Genomic DNA, 14395 nt, shown 5'->3' on the forward strand with positions numbered 1-14395 from the left:
AACTGTTTGTTTGTTCTTTGCTGGATACATAAAATCATTGTAATTAATATTTGTGGCGACGTTATATAATAACTTTTCTAATTGTGAAAAAGTGTCAAGTGTTACTTGACCGATCGTTTCCCTGTGTCACTTTGACCTGAATCAACGTTGATACGGATGATTTAAATATACTTAACCTGGAGTCATTTATCCTAAAATATCAAAAAGTTTGGGTTTTTGATTTCAGTGAACACATGTATTCGATATAATTCGTTTGTTTGTATTCGAAACAAAAACAACATCGTGCTACATGATAATCTTTTTATGTTAATTGAGATACCAAGTATCTTGGCAATACCATTTTTTCGATGTCTAAATAATATTTTTTCACGAACTGTCTTCCTTTTTTCAAGACGGAGGACTTACCTGTTTGGACTGTAAAGATATGTCCCACCTGTATCTATGTGATACCGTAACAACATGTTCCAATGGACAGGTATGTATACTGGCAGATGTATAATGCGCGATGAATAAGTTTACAAGGTAAACTACAAGGGCCTTTTTTGAATATATGGTATTTATGGCGTGTTTCACTGTAAGGTATGCATTGCAGTGTGCAGCAGGGTGCAATGGTTCACTTGGTTTATACGTTCTTCATGGGCATATATATCTATATCAAACTTCGTAGAAATTCCAATGTCGGAAAGCATGTCGGTCATCTTGGTATATACTTTATTCATTATTTAGGCAGGCACTTGTCCTCTTCAAAGAGATAAACATATTTCTGAATCCTAAAAGTAAAGTATATATTGAAGAATGCAACAGAGAGGTATTTTATAACGTATTTCATACATTTTTTCGCAGTTGTGTTAAAGAATTATATTGAAGAACGCAAAAGATTTTTGGAACACAAACGTCCTCTTTCATATCAACCTTCACAGGTAGAATAATGTTTAAAGAACGCAAGAGTTCTCCCAATATACGTTTATCATTTTAATTTACGTATCGGCAGGAATTTTATCTGTTTATATGATCTTGATATCGAAGACTTCATGTAGAGTCATTTGACATGCCACCATTCCTATGGTCTGAAAACATTAATTGGATAAACTTACATTTAATTATCTTTTCTTGTAGGTCTGTTATGTGGAAACGTACAAAACCAATGGCGATCAAGTGAAATACAACAGTGGATGTGTGGACTCTCACGTATTTATGACTCGTATAATTCTAACTGCTGACAAAATCTTAATTGGAAATATTAGCATATACATTTCACAGAAACACTAAGGATAACATAAACCATAAATTGAAGTAATTCTAATCAGTAAAGTTAAATATCATTAATATGCATATTTTCGGTAATTAACTATTTTTTTAGTATAACTGAATATGCAAAAGTTTTCGAAAATTGATACAGTTTCAGTCTTGAATCTTCAAAGTAAGACTAATAGTGATAAATAGTGAGCGTTTCTGTAGACACTGAGCAAAATAGATTCATTTTCCTATGACGAAGAACCGTTAACAAATTTTCTTATTACGCACTGTAAAAGAATATTAGACATATGAGCTGAAATAGAAACAGGTGACAGGATGTATTCTGATTAAATGTGTGCAAACACCTTTCTTACATTTGTTTCAAATCTAAGTACTAAGTACATATGTATGTAGTTATTATATATTTTTGGGGTTGTATACAGCAATGTGACAGTTGGAAACAACAAAAAAGTAAAAGATCCGCCGAGTGTGTAAAATGCTGCTCGTCACAACTATGTAATGCCAATGGGTGCGGAAGTCAGGGTAGGTAGAGGCTTGTATTCATAAACTATATTTTCTCGAAACAGTATTACGATAGGAGTTTTGTTTGAAAACAATGGAAATGATCGAAGCTTTCGAGTGTCATGGGGGATTTTTTACCTTGCTGTCGTGTGTATACAGTAAATGACAAGCTGAGAACCCGCTATTGCCTCAGTCACAAAACCGTACTATGTCCGTACGGTTTAAAAAATCGTACCAGTCCACAAATTTCAGAATCCTTACGGTCTGTGCACAACCGTAGAGTCTGGTACAGCGCCTACGGGCCTCGTACGATCTTTAGACGATGCAGTCGTAGTATATTCGTACAGACATCGCAGACAATTCGTGCGGAGGTCGCGAGGAGCCCGGTCGCACCTCGTACGGAACACGTACGTTTGTACAGCGCTCGCATGGCACACACACGTTCTCCACACGGTGCCCTTATTGTCCTACGAACATCGTACGTTGACCGTGCAAGTCTATTGCGATAGTCGTGCGATTATCGGCAAGCCTCTTAGTTTTCTAAATCTGCACGGACATTGTGCGATACCCGCATGAGCTCTTTCGGGGCCCGTACGGGTCTCGTACGGGGCTCTTGTGAGCTGCTCCCGACTTCGAAAATCTCTACGAGCTCGTAAAGAACTCGGGAGCTCGATGGAAGTTTCCACCGAGTTTCCGAGTCCTGTACGACTTCAAAAGAAAACGTACGACGCTCGAACGAGTCAACGATGTCCGTACGGACGCCGTACGAGTTTGCCAAAATTCGACTGATAACCTACTCGTTCGGAGCTCGTAGAGTTTTTGTGACATCGCAATTTGACATAAAAGACTTTTTTTGAAAATGAAAGTTGTTTGCTTTCGGTGGTATGGCACGGTATAGTTCTGTACTATGTGTTTCAGCATGGATTACAGACACAAGTCATTGAAAGTTAGATTGACATCCAATCAGCTTACATCATTGAAAAATATAGGAAAGACACTAGCAGCAGAAAATTATTTAAATCATAAGCGATTACTTGTTTTTCAGTTTGGTCCTGGAGTCTATGCATGGTTCGTTATATGTGTCATTTTTCCAGTTTTTCAGTTTTTTTAAATGAATGTGGACAATGCATTGTCACAGATGTTTAAGGATTGGTTATGTTTGTCGCGAAAGGCGATTTTTGTTTGTTTATTACGATTAAAGACATTCATGGGAGCAGTCCTTTTATGTTCTGTTTATTGACACTGATGGGAGCAGGCATCTCCCATTGGAGCATACAATGATATGTTTGTTATATAAACTCATTATTTCATGCTTTTCTTGCTTTTTGTCAAATATTCGTGCATTTTTGGCGCCAAATAGTCTACTATTTAAGTCTTGCTATAACACAAATTGTCAGTTCTTATTCTGGATTAATTTAGTTTATTCAACGATAAATGTGTTCTGATGGAAAATGAATAAAAAATGGAATCTTAGTTTATTGTGTTTTATAAAACTATCTCGATGTGGTTGAGACTTAAAACTAAAAGTTTGATGGGAAATTTATTATAAAAGCACTAAGTCTCTGCTACATTGATTTGGCGCCGGAATCCGGGAAGGAAACATGGAAAAACGTGAGTAAAACCTTTAAATAAACGATCTTTGGTGAAAGTGAAAAACAAAGTCATTTCGGTGTCAACTACATTCATAACATACGCTGGTAAATGAAATATAATTGTATCGAAATTTTCGTTTAGTGGTAAAAGAGTTCATACTATGTCGGGAGTTAAATATATGAAAAGTGTACGAACTAAGTTTTCAAATAAGTTGTTGAATGAAATTCAAAATAGCTTACGTTTACTGGATAGTGATATGAGTGACATATTACCAGAGGAATCCGTACAACTTCGGCATCGTGTAATGGAAACTAAACTCAACATTAATTCTTATAATGAGAAGCTATCTAGACAGTCTGAGAAATTAGCTCAGACTATCGAAGATCCTGAAGATGAATTTATATCAATTATGATAGAAGAAGATTCTAGTCTATTGGATAAAGCTTGTTCCGTGTATCATAAGCTTCAGCTTTTTGAGGACAGATTAAAACAACTTGAAGAAACGCAAAATACAGCAGTAAAGGAGGAGCACGTTTCGCCATTAACTTTGGTCACAGAGGAAAGAGAAAAATGTTTGCAGCCCAGATGGATTTACTGAAGGAGTTAGTCCAGAATAACTCAAAAAAGAAACAGTGAAATTGCCTAAGATTGACATACCGTCTTTCAATGGCAATAAGTTATATTGGATTGAATTCTGGGATTCTTTTGAGAGTGCCGTGCATAATAATGACCGACTTTCAGAAGTTGACAAATTCAACTATTTGAAAAGTAAACTTACTGGAGAAGCAAAGCATGCAATAACTGGCCTTTCATTGTCCAAGAAGAATTATGAAATTGCTATACAGACATTGCATAAAAGATTTGGCGATCGACAGGAGACAATAGACCTGCACTATAAGGCACTAATAGATATATTTCCAGTTAGAAATTCTGTGGAGTGTTTGCGACAGTTCATGGATAAAACAGAAAAACATCTTCGTTGTCTAGAAGTTCTCAATCAAGATACAAATCAAGAAGTTTTTGTTTCAGTGCTCAGAAGAAAGCTACCAAATGACGTACTCCTTCAAATGGAAATTATGAAGGGAGTAGTTAAAAAATGGTCTGTAATTACATTTCGTGAACTACTTCGACAATACATTGTAGCAAAAGAAAAGGCCGAAATTACAGATAAAGCAAAATCAAAGTTTGAGAACAGAAATTCAGTTCGTCCGAATTCAAATCCAAGATACAGCATGAAAGGGTTCTCAAAGCCTTCAATACATAGTGCCTCATCAAGTTCATTGATTACAAGTGAAATGCAAGAAAAAACAAAAGTTATGTCTGCGAAGTGTAGATATTGTGACAGAAATCATTGGAGTGACGAGTGCACGAAGTACCCAACAATTGAAGATAGAAAGAAACGTATCAAAGGCAGTTGTTACAGGTGTTTAAAGGAAGGACATATCTCCAGTCAGTGCAAATCATCAAAAACGTGTGTCTATTGTAGTCAAGTAGACGTGCACCATAGAAGTTTATGTGAAAAGAAATTTAAAGAAAAGAAAAATAAAGAAGGTGCAAATTTTTCTGGAGAACCTGAAATTAAAGAAAAGAAAAATAAAGAGGGTGCAAATTTTTCTGGAGAACCTGAAATTCTATCGGAAAAGAGTGATACCGGAAACGTGCAGGAAGAAATAGGACTTCTTTCTTGCAATGAGTCTGTAATGATGCAAACAGCCAAATGCATCGTTAAGAATCCTGATGAAGACAAAAGTGAGGAAATTAGACTGATTCTTGCCTCAGGCTCGCACAGAACATATATCACGAGGGATTTGGCCCGTCGTCTCAGACTAAAAGAAGAAGAAGAGCAGGAAATCCAATTGGTAACCTTTGGAAGCGAAAAAGAAAAATCAATAAAAACAAGATCAACAAGATTGAAAGTGAAACTCAAGAATGGAAAGTACATAACTTTGGTTGCAAATATAGTACCAAATATCACTGGAACAATTACCCGCAGACAAGTAAAACTAGATTCCACGTATGTTTTGGCCGACAAACCAGTGCAAGTTATGCTGTATGCAACGTGCCCTGATGATACTACTGGTAACACATTCATGACCACAGTACCATCAATAACACAGTTTACAAGTTCCTATCACTTTACGGTGTTTTCATCCTCCGTACAATTTACTCATTATCTAATTATTACTTCAAGGACAGAGTATATATCTGGACTGAGAATCAACGGCCATGAGTTGAGAAACTTATTCCAAACATATAATGTTTCACACGCGAATTTAACATTCACTGTCAATGTATACAATATGACAGTCGGTGTGTACCATCTACAGCACGTGCAAGGTAAACCTTTCGGAGCCATACAGTATGGGTTTAGTAGCCGACACAGCTATGCGTATGGATATTTCTTAGGCATGAACACTTTCAAAGGTAAGTTCTTAAACTTATTAAGATTAGGTATGGAATTTTGTTCGGTACGGTATAGTAAGGTTATTCAGAATTATTGTAATTGTTTTGTTTGTCCCGGTAAAGAGTTCGTTACTCGAGACAACAGCACTAGAAAATCTGCATGATGATGTTTATACTGGTTGCCATCTTTGAATGATTGTAAAACTTCATACCGATGAGAACAGGTTATAAGATATGTCGAAGTTATAAGGTTCTAAGAATGTAGTATTTCGAAATAAAGTGCGCAACGTTTTCTCGGTAAAACAAAGCTTCACAATGAGCGAGATTATATAGAAAAAGAGAATTACTTTTACATTTGTGAAACAATGCAAAAGTATTTATCAACTTTTAAAATAAAATAATCTTATGACGGCTGATATTTAACATTTAGTGTCACCGGGGTTGACCTCTCGACTCTGCGTACTGAGTTAACATGAAAAGTGAAATTACAATATCTGTCAATTCTATTTGAACTGTCTTTTGTTCTTTGACCTCTGCATATATCCAACATGGCTGCAGTGTACAAACTGTACACTATGATCTATGTAAAATCATTATAGTTAATATTTTGTGGTACTTTTATATAATAACGCTTCCTTAGATGTTTAGTCATATTTGACACATCGTTATTACCTTGAATCAACGTGTCTGAAAAGTAATTAGAACTGTTCAAGGGGTAGTTATTTGACCCTTTATATCAGTGGAAATCTAGCTGCAAATAAAGAGTCTGAAATGTATGGATCAAACATTTTATGCATTTGACGAACGGAACCCAGAGCTGTCATTTTTCAACTTTGTGTGATTAGTGATTTGTAGGAAGTTCCATACAGAGAAGCCAATGACCGAAATTCTCAGTCATACTGCTTCTTCTCTTACTCTTAGAATTAAAAATGTCGGACGTTCAGATTCATACATTGTTATCATACAGAGCATATTTTGGTTTTAAAACAGAATATATCATTAATTAATCATAGTTCAAATAATCGAATAAGAGACAAAAATATCTGTCAAATACACACAATTAGGTTGATTTCTGGTATACATATCCAATAGCTCTTTTATGTCTGACACTTGGTTCACTGGAAGATATTTCTACGTACGCTTTCAACAACAAGAAAAAACATGTGAATGAATAAGGCTATTTTATAACAATAAATGACAGAATCTTTATGTGACTACATAACATAGTGCTACTTACACAATGCAACAAGCATTTCAAAAATTGCTAAGCTAAGCTAAACTTTTAATAAAATCCAATGTTAGGGCGGAAAATCTGTCACCTATTGCGCAGGCAATAACCCAAACACTTTATATGATTGGTATTAAGACTTATCAAAGATCCCTAATAATAAAAGAATTCGTGTTTATAACAATACTGAAAATGGTCTTGCAGCGAACGAATCACTTACCTCTGAATTTTCCAATTACAGGCTGCGGAATGCTTAACGCCCCCCGTAATGGTAAATTGTCAACTGTTAATCAAACTACATACCTGTCAACAGCGATGTTCAGCTGCAATACTGGGTTTGAAATGCTTGGATCGAACATTTCTGTTTGCCAGGCAAATGGTTTATGGAGCAACCAGCCTCCCACTTGCGCAATGAGAGGTATGTAGAGAATTAAGTAACTAATTACTAATAAGATCATGCGGAATAATATTTAGTGTTCTGATTTATAAACAGTGTTATACAATTGTCAATATACAGAACATGGATTATTTTCATTCACTGATTACAGATTCAAAAATGGCAGAACGAATAACAAATATTTCAGTTTCAATTATTTTGGCCGATATTTACAATAATTGACGTGAAGCGAACCACTATTCTACGACTGTTAAGTACTTACAGTAGTCGGTCAGAAAAAGAGATCGTTTTATGATTTATGAAAACCTTTAAACGTACGTCTGTATCTTTTTCATATTTATTCTTTCTTGTGTAATAATGCAGTTGACTTTTCAGATTGTGGAAGTTTGCTGGATCCCGCAAATGGTCAGGTGGACATTTCAAATGGTACTTTGGTCGGAAGTCAAGCTGTATATAGCTGCATGTCTGGATATGCTCTTCATGGAGAACAGACGAGAAAGTGTCAAGTACATGGGGCATGGAATGGTTTGCAGCCAATCTGTCAGCCGTTAGGTAAGGGTATAAAATGATAACACTTGGGGTCGGGACGACTGAACATGTAATTCTGTTGGACGGTGTGCATAAATAATGAAATCTTTAAAGGCGATCATATATGCTGTATCTCCAGTCTGACCAGTTAGCTAATTCAGCAAAAAATTTGGCACCAAAGATGTTCTAGAATTGACCGTTGAGTTCTTCAGTGAGTTAATATCCTCGTTGATATTGATGATCTAAATAAATTAAACATTTATCCTAAAGTATCAAAAATTAAATATATTCAAGGAACATAATTATGTATTAGATATAATTTATTAGTTTGTAAAATATAGCATCAATTGCGATACCATGTATCTTGGGAATATCTTTTTTCACGAACCGTCTTCCTTTTTCAAGGTGGAGGACTTACCTGTTTAGGCTGTAAAGATATGTCCCATCTGTATCTATGTGATACCGTAACAGCATGTTCAAACGGACAGGTATGTATAACAAGGACCTATATGGACTTTATGGTGTGTTTTACTGTGTGACAAGCATTGCAGTGTGCAATGGTTCACTTGGTTTATACGTTCTTCATGAGCATGTATATCTAGATCACAACTTCGTAGAAATCCTTATTTCTGGGGCGAGGTGGTCATCTTGGTATATACTTTATTCATAATCTAAGTAGACACTTTTCATCTTTAAGGAGAGAAACGTATTTCTGAAATCTTAAAGTAAAATATGTATCAAATAATACAACAAAGAGATATTTAATAAAGTTTTTGATGTAATTTGTCGCGTTGTGTTGCATAAAGAATTATATTGGAACACAAAAGTCCTCTTTTATATTATTCTTCACAGGTAGAATAAGGTTTACAAAACGCATCAGTTCTCTCAATATACCTTTATCATTTCAATTTACATATTTATTATTATCGGCAGGAATTTTATCTGTTTATATGATCTTGATATCGAAGAGGTTTGTATGTCTTCATGCAGAGTCACTTGACATGCAACATTTCATATGGTTTTAAAACATTAAGTGGATAAACTTGCCCCTAATTATGTTTTTCTTGTAGGTATGTTATGTGGAAACGTACAAAACCAATGGTGGTCAAGTGAAATACAACAGTGGATGTGTGGACTCTCACGTATTTATGAATCTCATCATTCTAATTGCTGACAAAATTTTAATTGCAAATATTAGCATGTACATTTTACAGAAACGCTGACACAAACCTGAAATTGTACAAATACAAATACATGGCATTTATATAGCGCAAAAATTATAAAATATTCTATTGCGCTTTACAATTACATAACACACATTTAAAATATATACATACAAAATATGAACAGGATTCTAGAACTTAGATTTAGAGATTTGGACATGTATAAGTACTATTTTACACCTCTTCTGATATTTTGTATTTTAACAAGACTACACTCATTGTTCATGAAACTGCCTAAATAAATGTGTTTTCAGTTCTGATCTAAATCTGGCTTCAGACTGAATGTTTTTCAGATAGCTAGGTAGGTCGTTCCACCATTTGGGACTGACGACTGCCATAGATCTGTCTGCTAATTTTGTTCGCCGTCTAGGGGTGTTAAAGTTAGTGTCACTTTGTGAGCGAAGTCTGTATCGTTGTCGAGTAGGAACAAACATTTCCCTCAGATATACTGGAGCTGTACCATTGATGACAAGGAAGACTATTACTAAGACTTTGAACATGACTCTAGCCTTAACTGGAAGCCAGTGTAGTTCTTTCAGAAGTTCGGCACTTGGTTGTTCATAGGAAGCATTTTTGACTACTCTAGCGGCATGATTTTGGACTCGTTGTAGTTTATTGATTTGGTAGACTGGAATTTCTGTAAATAAACTGTTGCAGAAGTCAATGTGAGAACGAACCAATCCATGCAATAATGATTCAGTTGACTTTGTGTGAGATGTTTCGTATATAGCCTAAGGTTTCGTAACTGCACTGAGCTATTGACATTTTTTCTGAATGTGATGGTCAAGTTGAGTGTATTGGTCATAGTTACACCCAGGTGCGGACATGACTGACGCATTTTACGTCACACCCACCAACGTTTACACTTGTGATGTTCAATTTCGCTAACTGTTGTCTGGTTCCATACATAATTATTTCAGTTTTAGACTGATTCATTTTCAGCTTGAAGGTTGTCATCCATTTTATGATTTCATTGAGACAACTGTCGAGTTTTTGAAAAACATTTGTCTCATTTTGAGAATTTCCCGCTTGAATTTTTAACGCAATCTTGTGGTCGTCCGCGTATCCATAGAGATCAGCTGGATATTTCTGCACCACTCGGTTGAGAGCTGATGTATACAGGGTAAAGATCACAGGTCCGGCACAAGAACCCTGCGGGACACCAAACCTCAGTGGCTCCGTGTCAGATGCTGCCTGTTCGACTAAAACTTTCATAGTTCTGTTCGTGAGATAAGATTATATCCATTTCAAGGGAGTGCTATGTATACCAAATTTATCTTGAAGGATTTGAATCAGTATCGGGATATCGATGGTATCGAACGCTGCACTCAAGGATTGTTATTTGATTTTCATCTATGGTTTCCAAAAGATCATTATACATTTTGACCATTGCTGTTTCAACCCCATGATATTTTCTATAGGCACTTTGGTAAGCTGGGAGGAGATTGTTAGCTTCAATATGCTTATTGATTTGGTTTTAATGCAGCCTTTTCAAGAATTTTGAAGAGGAATGTTAAATTGACACTGGGCGATAGTTTTGCAGTTCAAGTGGGAGACCTTTCTTCTTCAACAAAGGTTTTATCACAGCACTTTTCCATTCCTCAGGGAACACACCAGATAGCAGTGATCAATTTACAATCTCTGTCACAACGGGAGCAAGTTGTGAAAAATGCTCCTTTAATTTCTTAGTTGGTAGCACATCAAGTTCACAAGTTGTAGATTTTGATGCATATACAAGTTTCAAAATATCGTTTTCGGAAAGTGGTTTGAACGTAGTAAATGTATTCATAATCACAGGTGGATTTGAGTAGGAAGAATTACCATTGCTGGGTGTTTCAGTTGATATGTTGTCAAGATCGTTTCTCAACTTGATTACTTTATCAGCAAAGTAGTATCGTAGAAAGTCATTTGCCAAAGATACTGCACTTGTGTGTAATGGGAGCGGATTGTCCTTCGACCTTTCCAGTAAATCGGATGTTACAGCATATAGCTTTTTGATGTTTCCTTCTGCTTCTCCAATCTTGCTCTGGTAGTACTCATCCTTGGCTCTAGAAAGTTCTGGAGTCGTATTCATAAAGCATCTTAAGTATAGGTTTTGACTTAAGTTTAAGATTTTACTTAAGTTTGTGGTGATTTCAACTTAAGTCTAAGTAAAAACTTAAGTTCTAGTCATAAAACAGCTAAAACTTAAGATACGTAAGAATTTACTTAAGTCAGAAAATAAAATAGCGTGTTGAGTACGATTAAAGTGTTGTTTTCAGATAAAAGTACTTTAAACATAATTGTGCATGTTCTATCTGTCTGAAATTAATGTTATTTTTTTAATGTTTTCGACCACAATAAAAAACAAGAATTACTTATTCAGTTGTTTTATGAATAACAAATATACTTAAGTAAAATAAATTTCTAACCTAAGTAATACTTAAGTAAATAATCAATTTCTTATACTTATACTTAAGATGCTTTATGAATACGGCCCCTGCACTATATATATTTCTTACACCACTATATACTTTCTTTGACAGGTCAGATTTGTCATTCATAAAGATTTTCTCTATTGATCGTTTGTACTGTTTCAGCTGTTTAGGTATCCTGAGTACCAAGGAACTGTCGGTCTACAGAGAATAGTTCTTTCCTTTAGATGGGCATGTTTCTGAACAACGTCTGACGTGATTCTAGTGAACTCAGACACAAGATCATTGACATTGGACGAGTTCACTACAATGTTATTTAATTGACTGAATTCTGCTTGTAATATGTCACTGGACACAGATTTCCAGTTGCGAGATTTGATTTCTTTCCTGATCAAGGGAGGCCGACACTGTTTAATGTTACAGCTAACAAAGCAGTGGTCGGAGATGTAATAGTCTGGCAAAGATTCTGAGACATTCACACGTTTGTCTTCTAGCTTTGTGATCATCAGGGCAAGAATATGACCGCCAGAATGAGTAGGAGCATTGACATGTTGAACCAGTCCAAAAGATCTCAAACACTGCTGAAATTGTTTTGTGTAGCAGTCTGACTTATTATCAGTGTGGATGTTTAAGTCACCTAACAGCACCAGAGACTCATATCGTGTCGTTATTTGTTAAAAAAACTCAGTGAATTCTGTCATAAACATAGCCTGAGTTACTGGGTGTCTCTCCGAATATGGCAAAGGTGTAGAGGATGAATGATTGACAACATACTTTCCATTCAGCATATCCAAAGGACTGAAAGGTTTTTTGCTGGGCATCTGGACACTTTGAGATTGTTTCTGTATAATAGGGCAAGTCCTCCACCTTTACGGTCAGGTCTCGGGACATCATCAAAGCAGTAACTATCCTGAGACAATTCCCCTCTGAAAACGTCATCACCATCCGGCTGTAGCCAAGTTTCAGTGATCACACAGAGGTCTATACCCTCCTCTAATATGTGCTGGAGAAGGTCAGCAGACTTTCCTCGCACAGACCTTGTGTTCACAGTTGAAAGTTTCAGTTGTTTCATTCTTTGAGCATTCAATACAAATGAATGATCTAGTTTAATTTAGATCAAATTTGAACGTTCCTGTTGTTTCTTTCTGTGTGCATTTGATATAAATGTATGATCTAGTTTAATTTGGGTCGAATTTGTCAAGTGAATATTAGCTTTAGATTTTATCCTCGGGCGACCAGCTCGTTTACTTCTGTATTTCAAAAGATTATACTTTTTCAATATAAATAATGTTTCTTTATTCGGTATTGTATACCTCCTAGGCACATTTCTATAATCCAGTAATTGGTTTCTACTGTATTGTCTACCTGTACACGGATTAGCCATAATTTCGAGTGAGATGTTGTTCACCAAAACTGAATAAAATTATTGAAACGTTACTCCAATATTTATCAAATTCAAGTAGTTTTTATCAGTAAGGTTAAATATCATTAATATGCATTTTTTTGGTATTTCACAATTTCTTAGTATAACTGAATATGCAAAAGTTTTGAAAATTAAAACAGTTTCAGTTTTGAATATTTAAAGTAAAACTAATAGTGATAAATAGTGAGCGTTCCAATGTACACTGAGCAAAAGGGATTCATTTTCCTATGGCAAAGAATCATTAACGATTTTTCTTATTACGCATTGTGAAAGAATATTGGACATGTGAGCTGAAATAGAATCAAGTTACAGGATAAATTCTGATGAAATGTGTGCAAACACCTTTTTTAAACGTAGTTCTTACATTTGTTTCAAATCTGAATACATATGTATGTAGTAATTATATATGTTTGGGTCTATATACAGCAATGTGCCGGTTGGAAACAACAAAGAAGTAAAAGATCTGCCGAGTGTGTACACTGCTGTTCGTCGCAACTGTGTAATGCCAATGGGTGTGGAAGTCAGGGTAGGTAGAGTCTTGTCTTCATTAACTTTATTTCCGGCCTGTCTTGACGTCCGTATAACGATAGGATTTTTGCTTGGAAACAACGGAAAAGACCGAAGCTTTATAGTGCCATGGAGGACTTTTTCACTCACCTTGCTGTGGTGTGTTTATAGCAAATTTAAAGTCAAGAACCTGGATATAAATCGCAATTTGACTTAAGAAACTTTATATAAATAAAAGTTGTTTGCTTTCGATTTTATGTTTCGACATGGAGTACAATTACAAGCCATTCCAATTTAATGCCACTTACTAATTATATGTATCTAAAGGCACATGCGTAACAGTGCATGGAAGCTACAAGATTGGGTTAGCGTGTTTTAGGAAATTAAGACAGAGTTCGAATTTCAACCATTAAGCACTTTCGTGGATAAATGATAGACAATATTAGTTTTCATGACTTGTTGAAACAAATGAACACAGAAATTATGGGAAACAATAAAATTCATTGAAACATAAATATATTTAGATTTGCATAAACGATTTCGCAGTAATAAGCAGTATTGTACGTTTGCAATTCATTTCAGGGCTACCCTCTCCAGATTTACGCGGACCTCTGTGTTATGACTGTTCTTACGTTTCCAACATGGAGGAGTGTAAAACAGTGAAACTGTGCGCCCAAGATGAGGTTAGACACATAGATGATTCGCACTGTTCGCATTAACTTAACTTTCTTTCTGTTTTATTTACATTTGTTTTGTTGTATCATGCACATTAATTCATTTTTACTGTTATTTCTATCAGGGAACCTTACTCCTTCTTCCATTTTATGAACAACTTAGTGCTCTAACTTCAGACAAGTTGTCTATATGTTTTACTTTTCTGATATCTTGGAGATTTCTTTCATTAAGGTTTCTTATCTAATT

At 35.5% G+C, this 14395-nt stretch overlaps 1 protein-coding gene across 2 annotated transcripts in view; it reads left to right on the forward strand.

Moving 5' to 3' along the window:
* The first annotated feature begins 364 nt into the window (after nucleotides 1–364).
* The window catches only part of LOC123536829 (uncharacterized), a 31125-nt gene continuing 17094 nt past the window's right edge, over nucleotides 365–14395 (forward strand). Inside the window, exons 1-3 of one of the 2 annotated variants that reach the window (XM_053528594.1) lie at nucleotides 7759–7931; nucleotides 8313–8395; nucleotides 8978–9049. In XM_053528594.1, the coding sequence (XP_053384569.1) occupies nucleotides 7841–7931; nucleotides 8313–8395; nucleotides 8978–9049 (246 nt within the window). In that variant the 5' untranslated portion in view covers nucleotides 7759–7840. Of the gene's footprint in view, nucleotides 476–7758; nucleotides 7932–8312; nucleotides 8396–8977; nucleotides 9050–14395 lie in introns of those variants that run through there. The other variant, XM_053528595.1, reaches the window with a different exon arrangement.

Source organism: Mercenaria mercenaria, chromosome 17 (genome assembly GCF_021730395.1).
Source record: "Mercenaria mercenaria strain notata chromosome 17, MADL_Memer_1, whole genome shotgun sequence".
NCBI classification, from domain to species: Eukaryota; Metazoa; Mollusca; class Bivalvia; order Venerida; family Veneridae; genus Mercenaria; species Mercenaria mercenaria.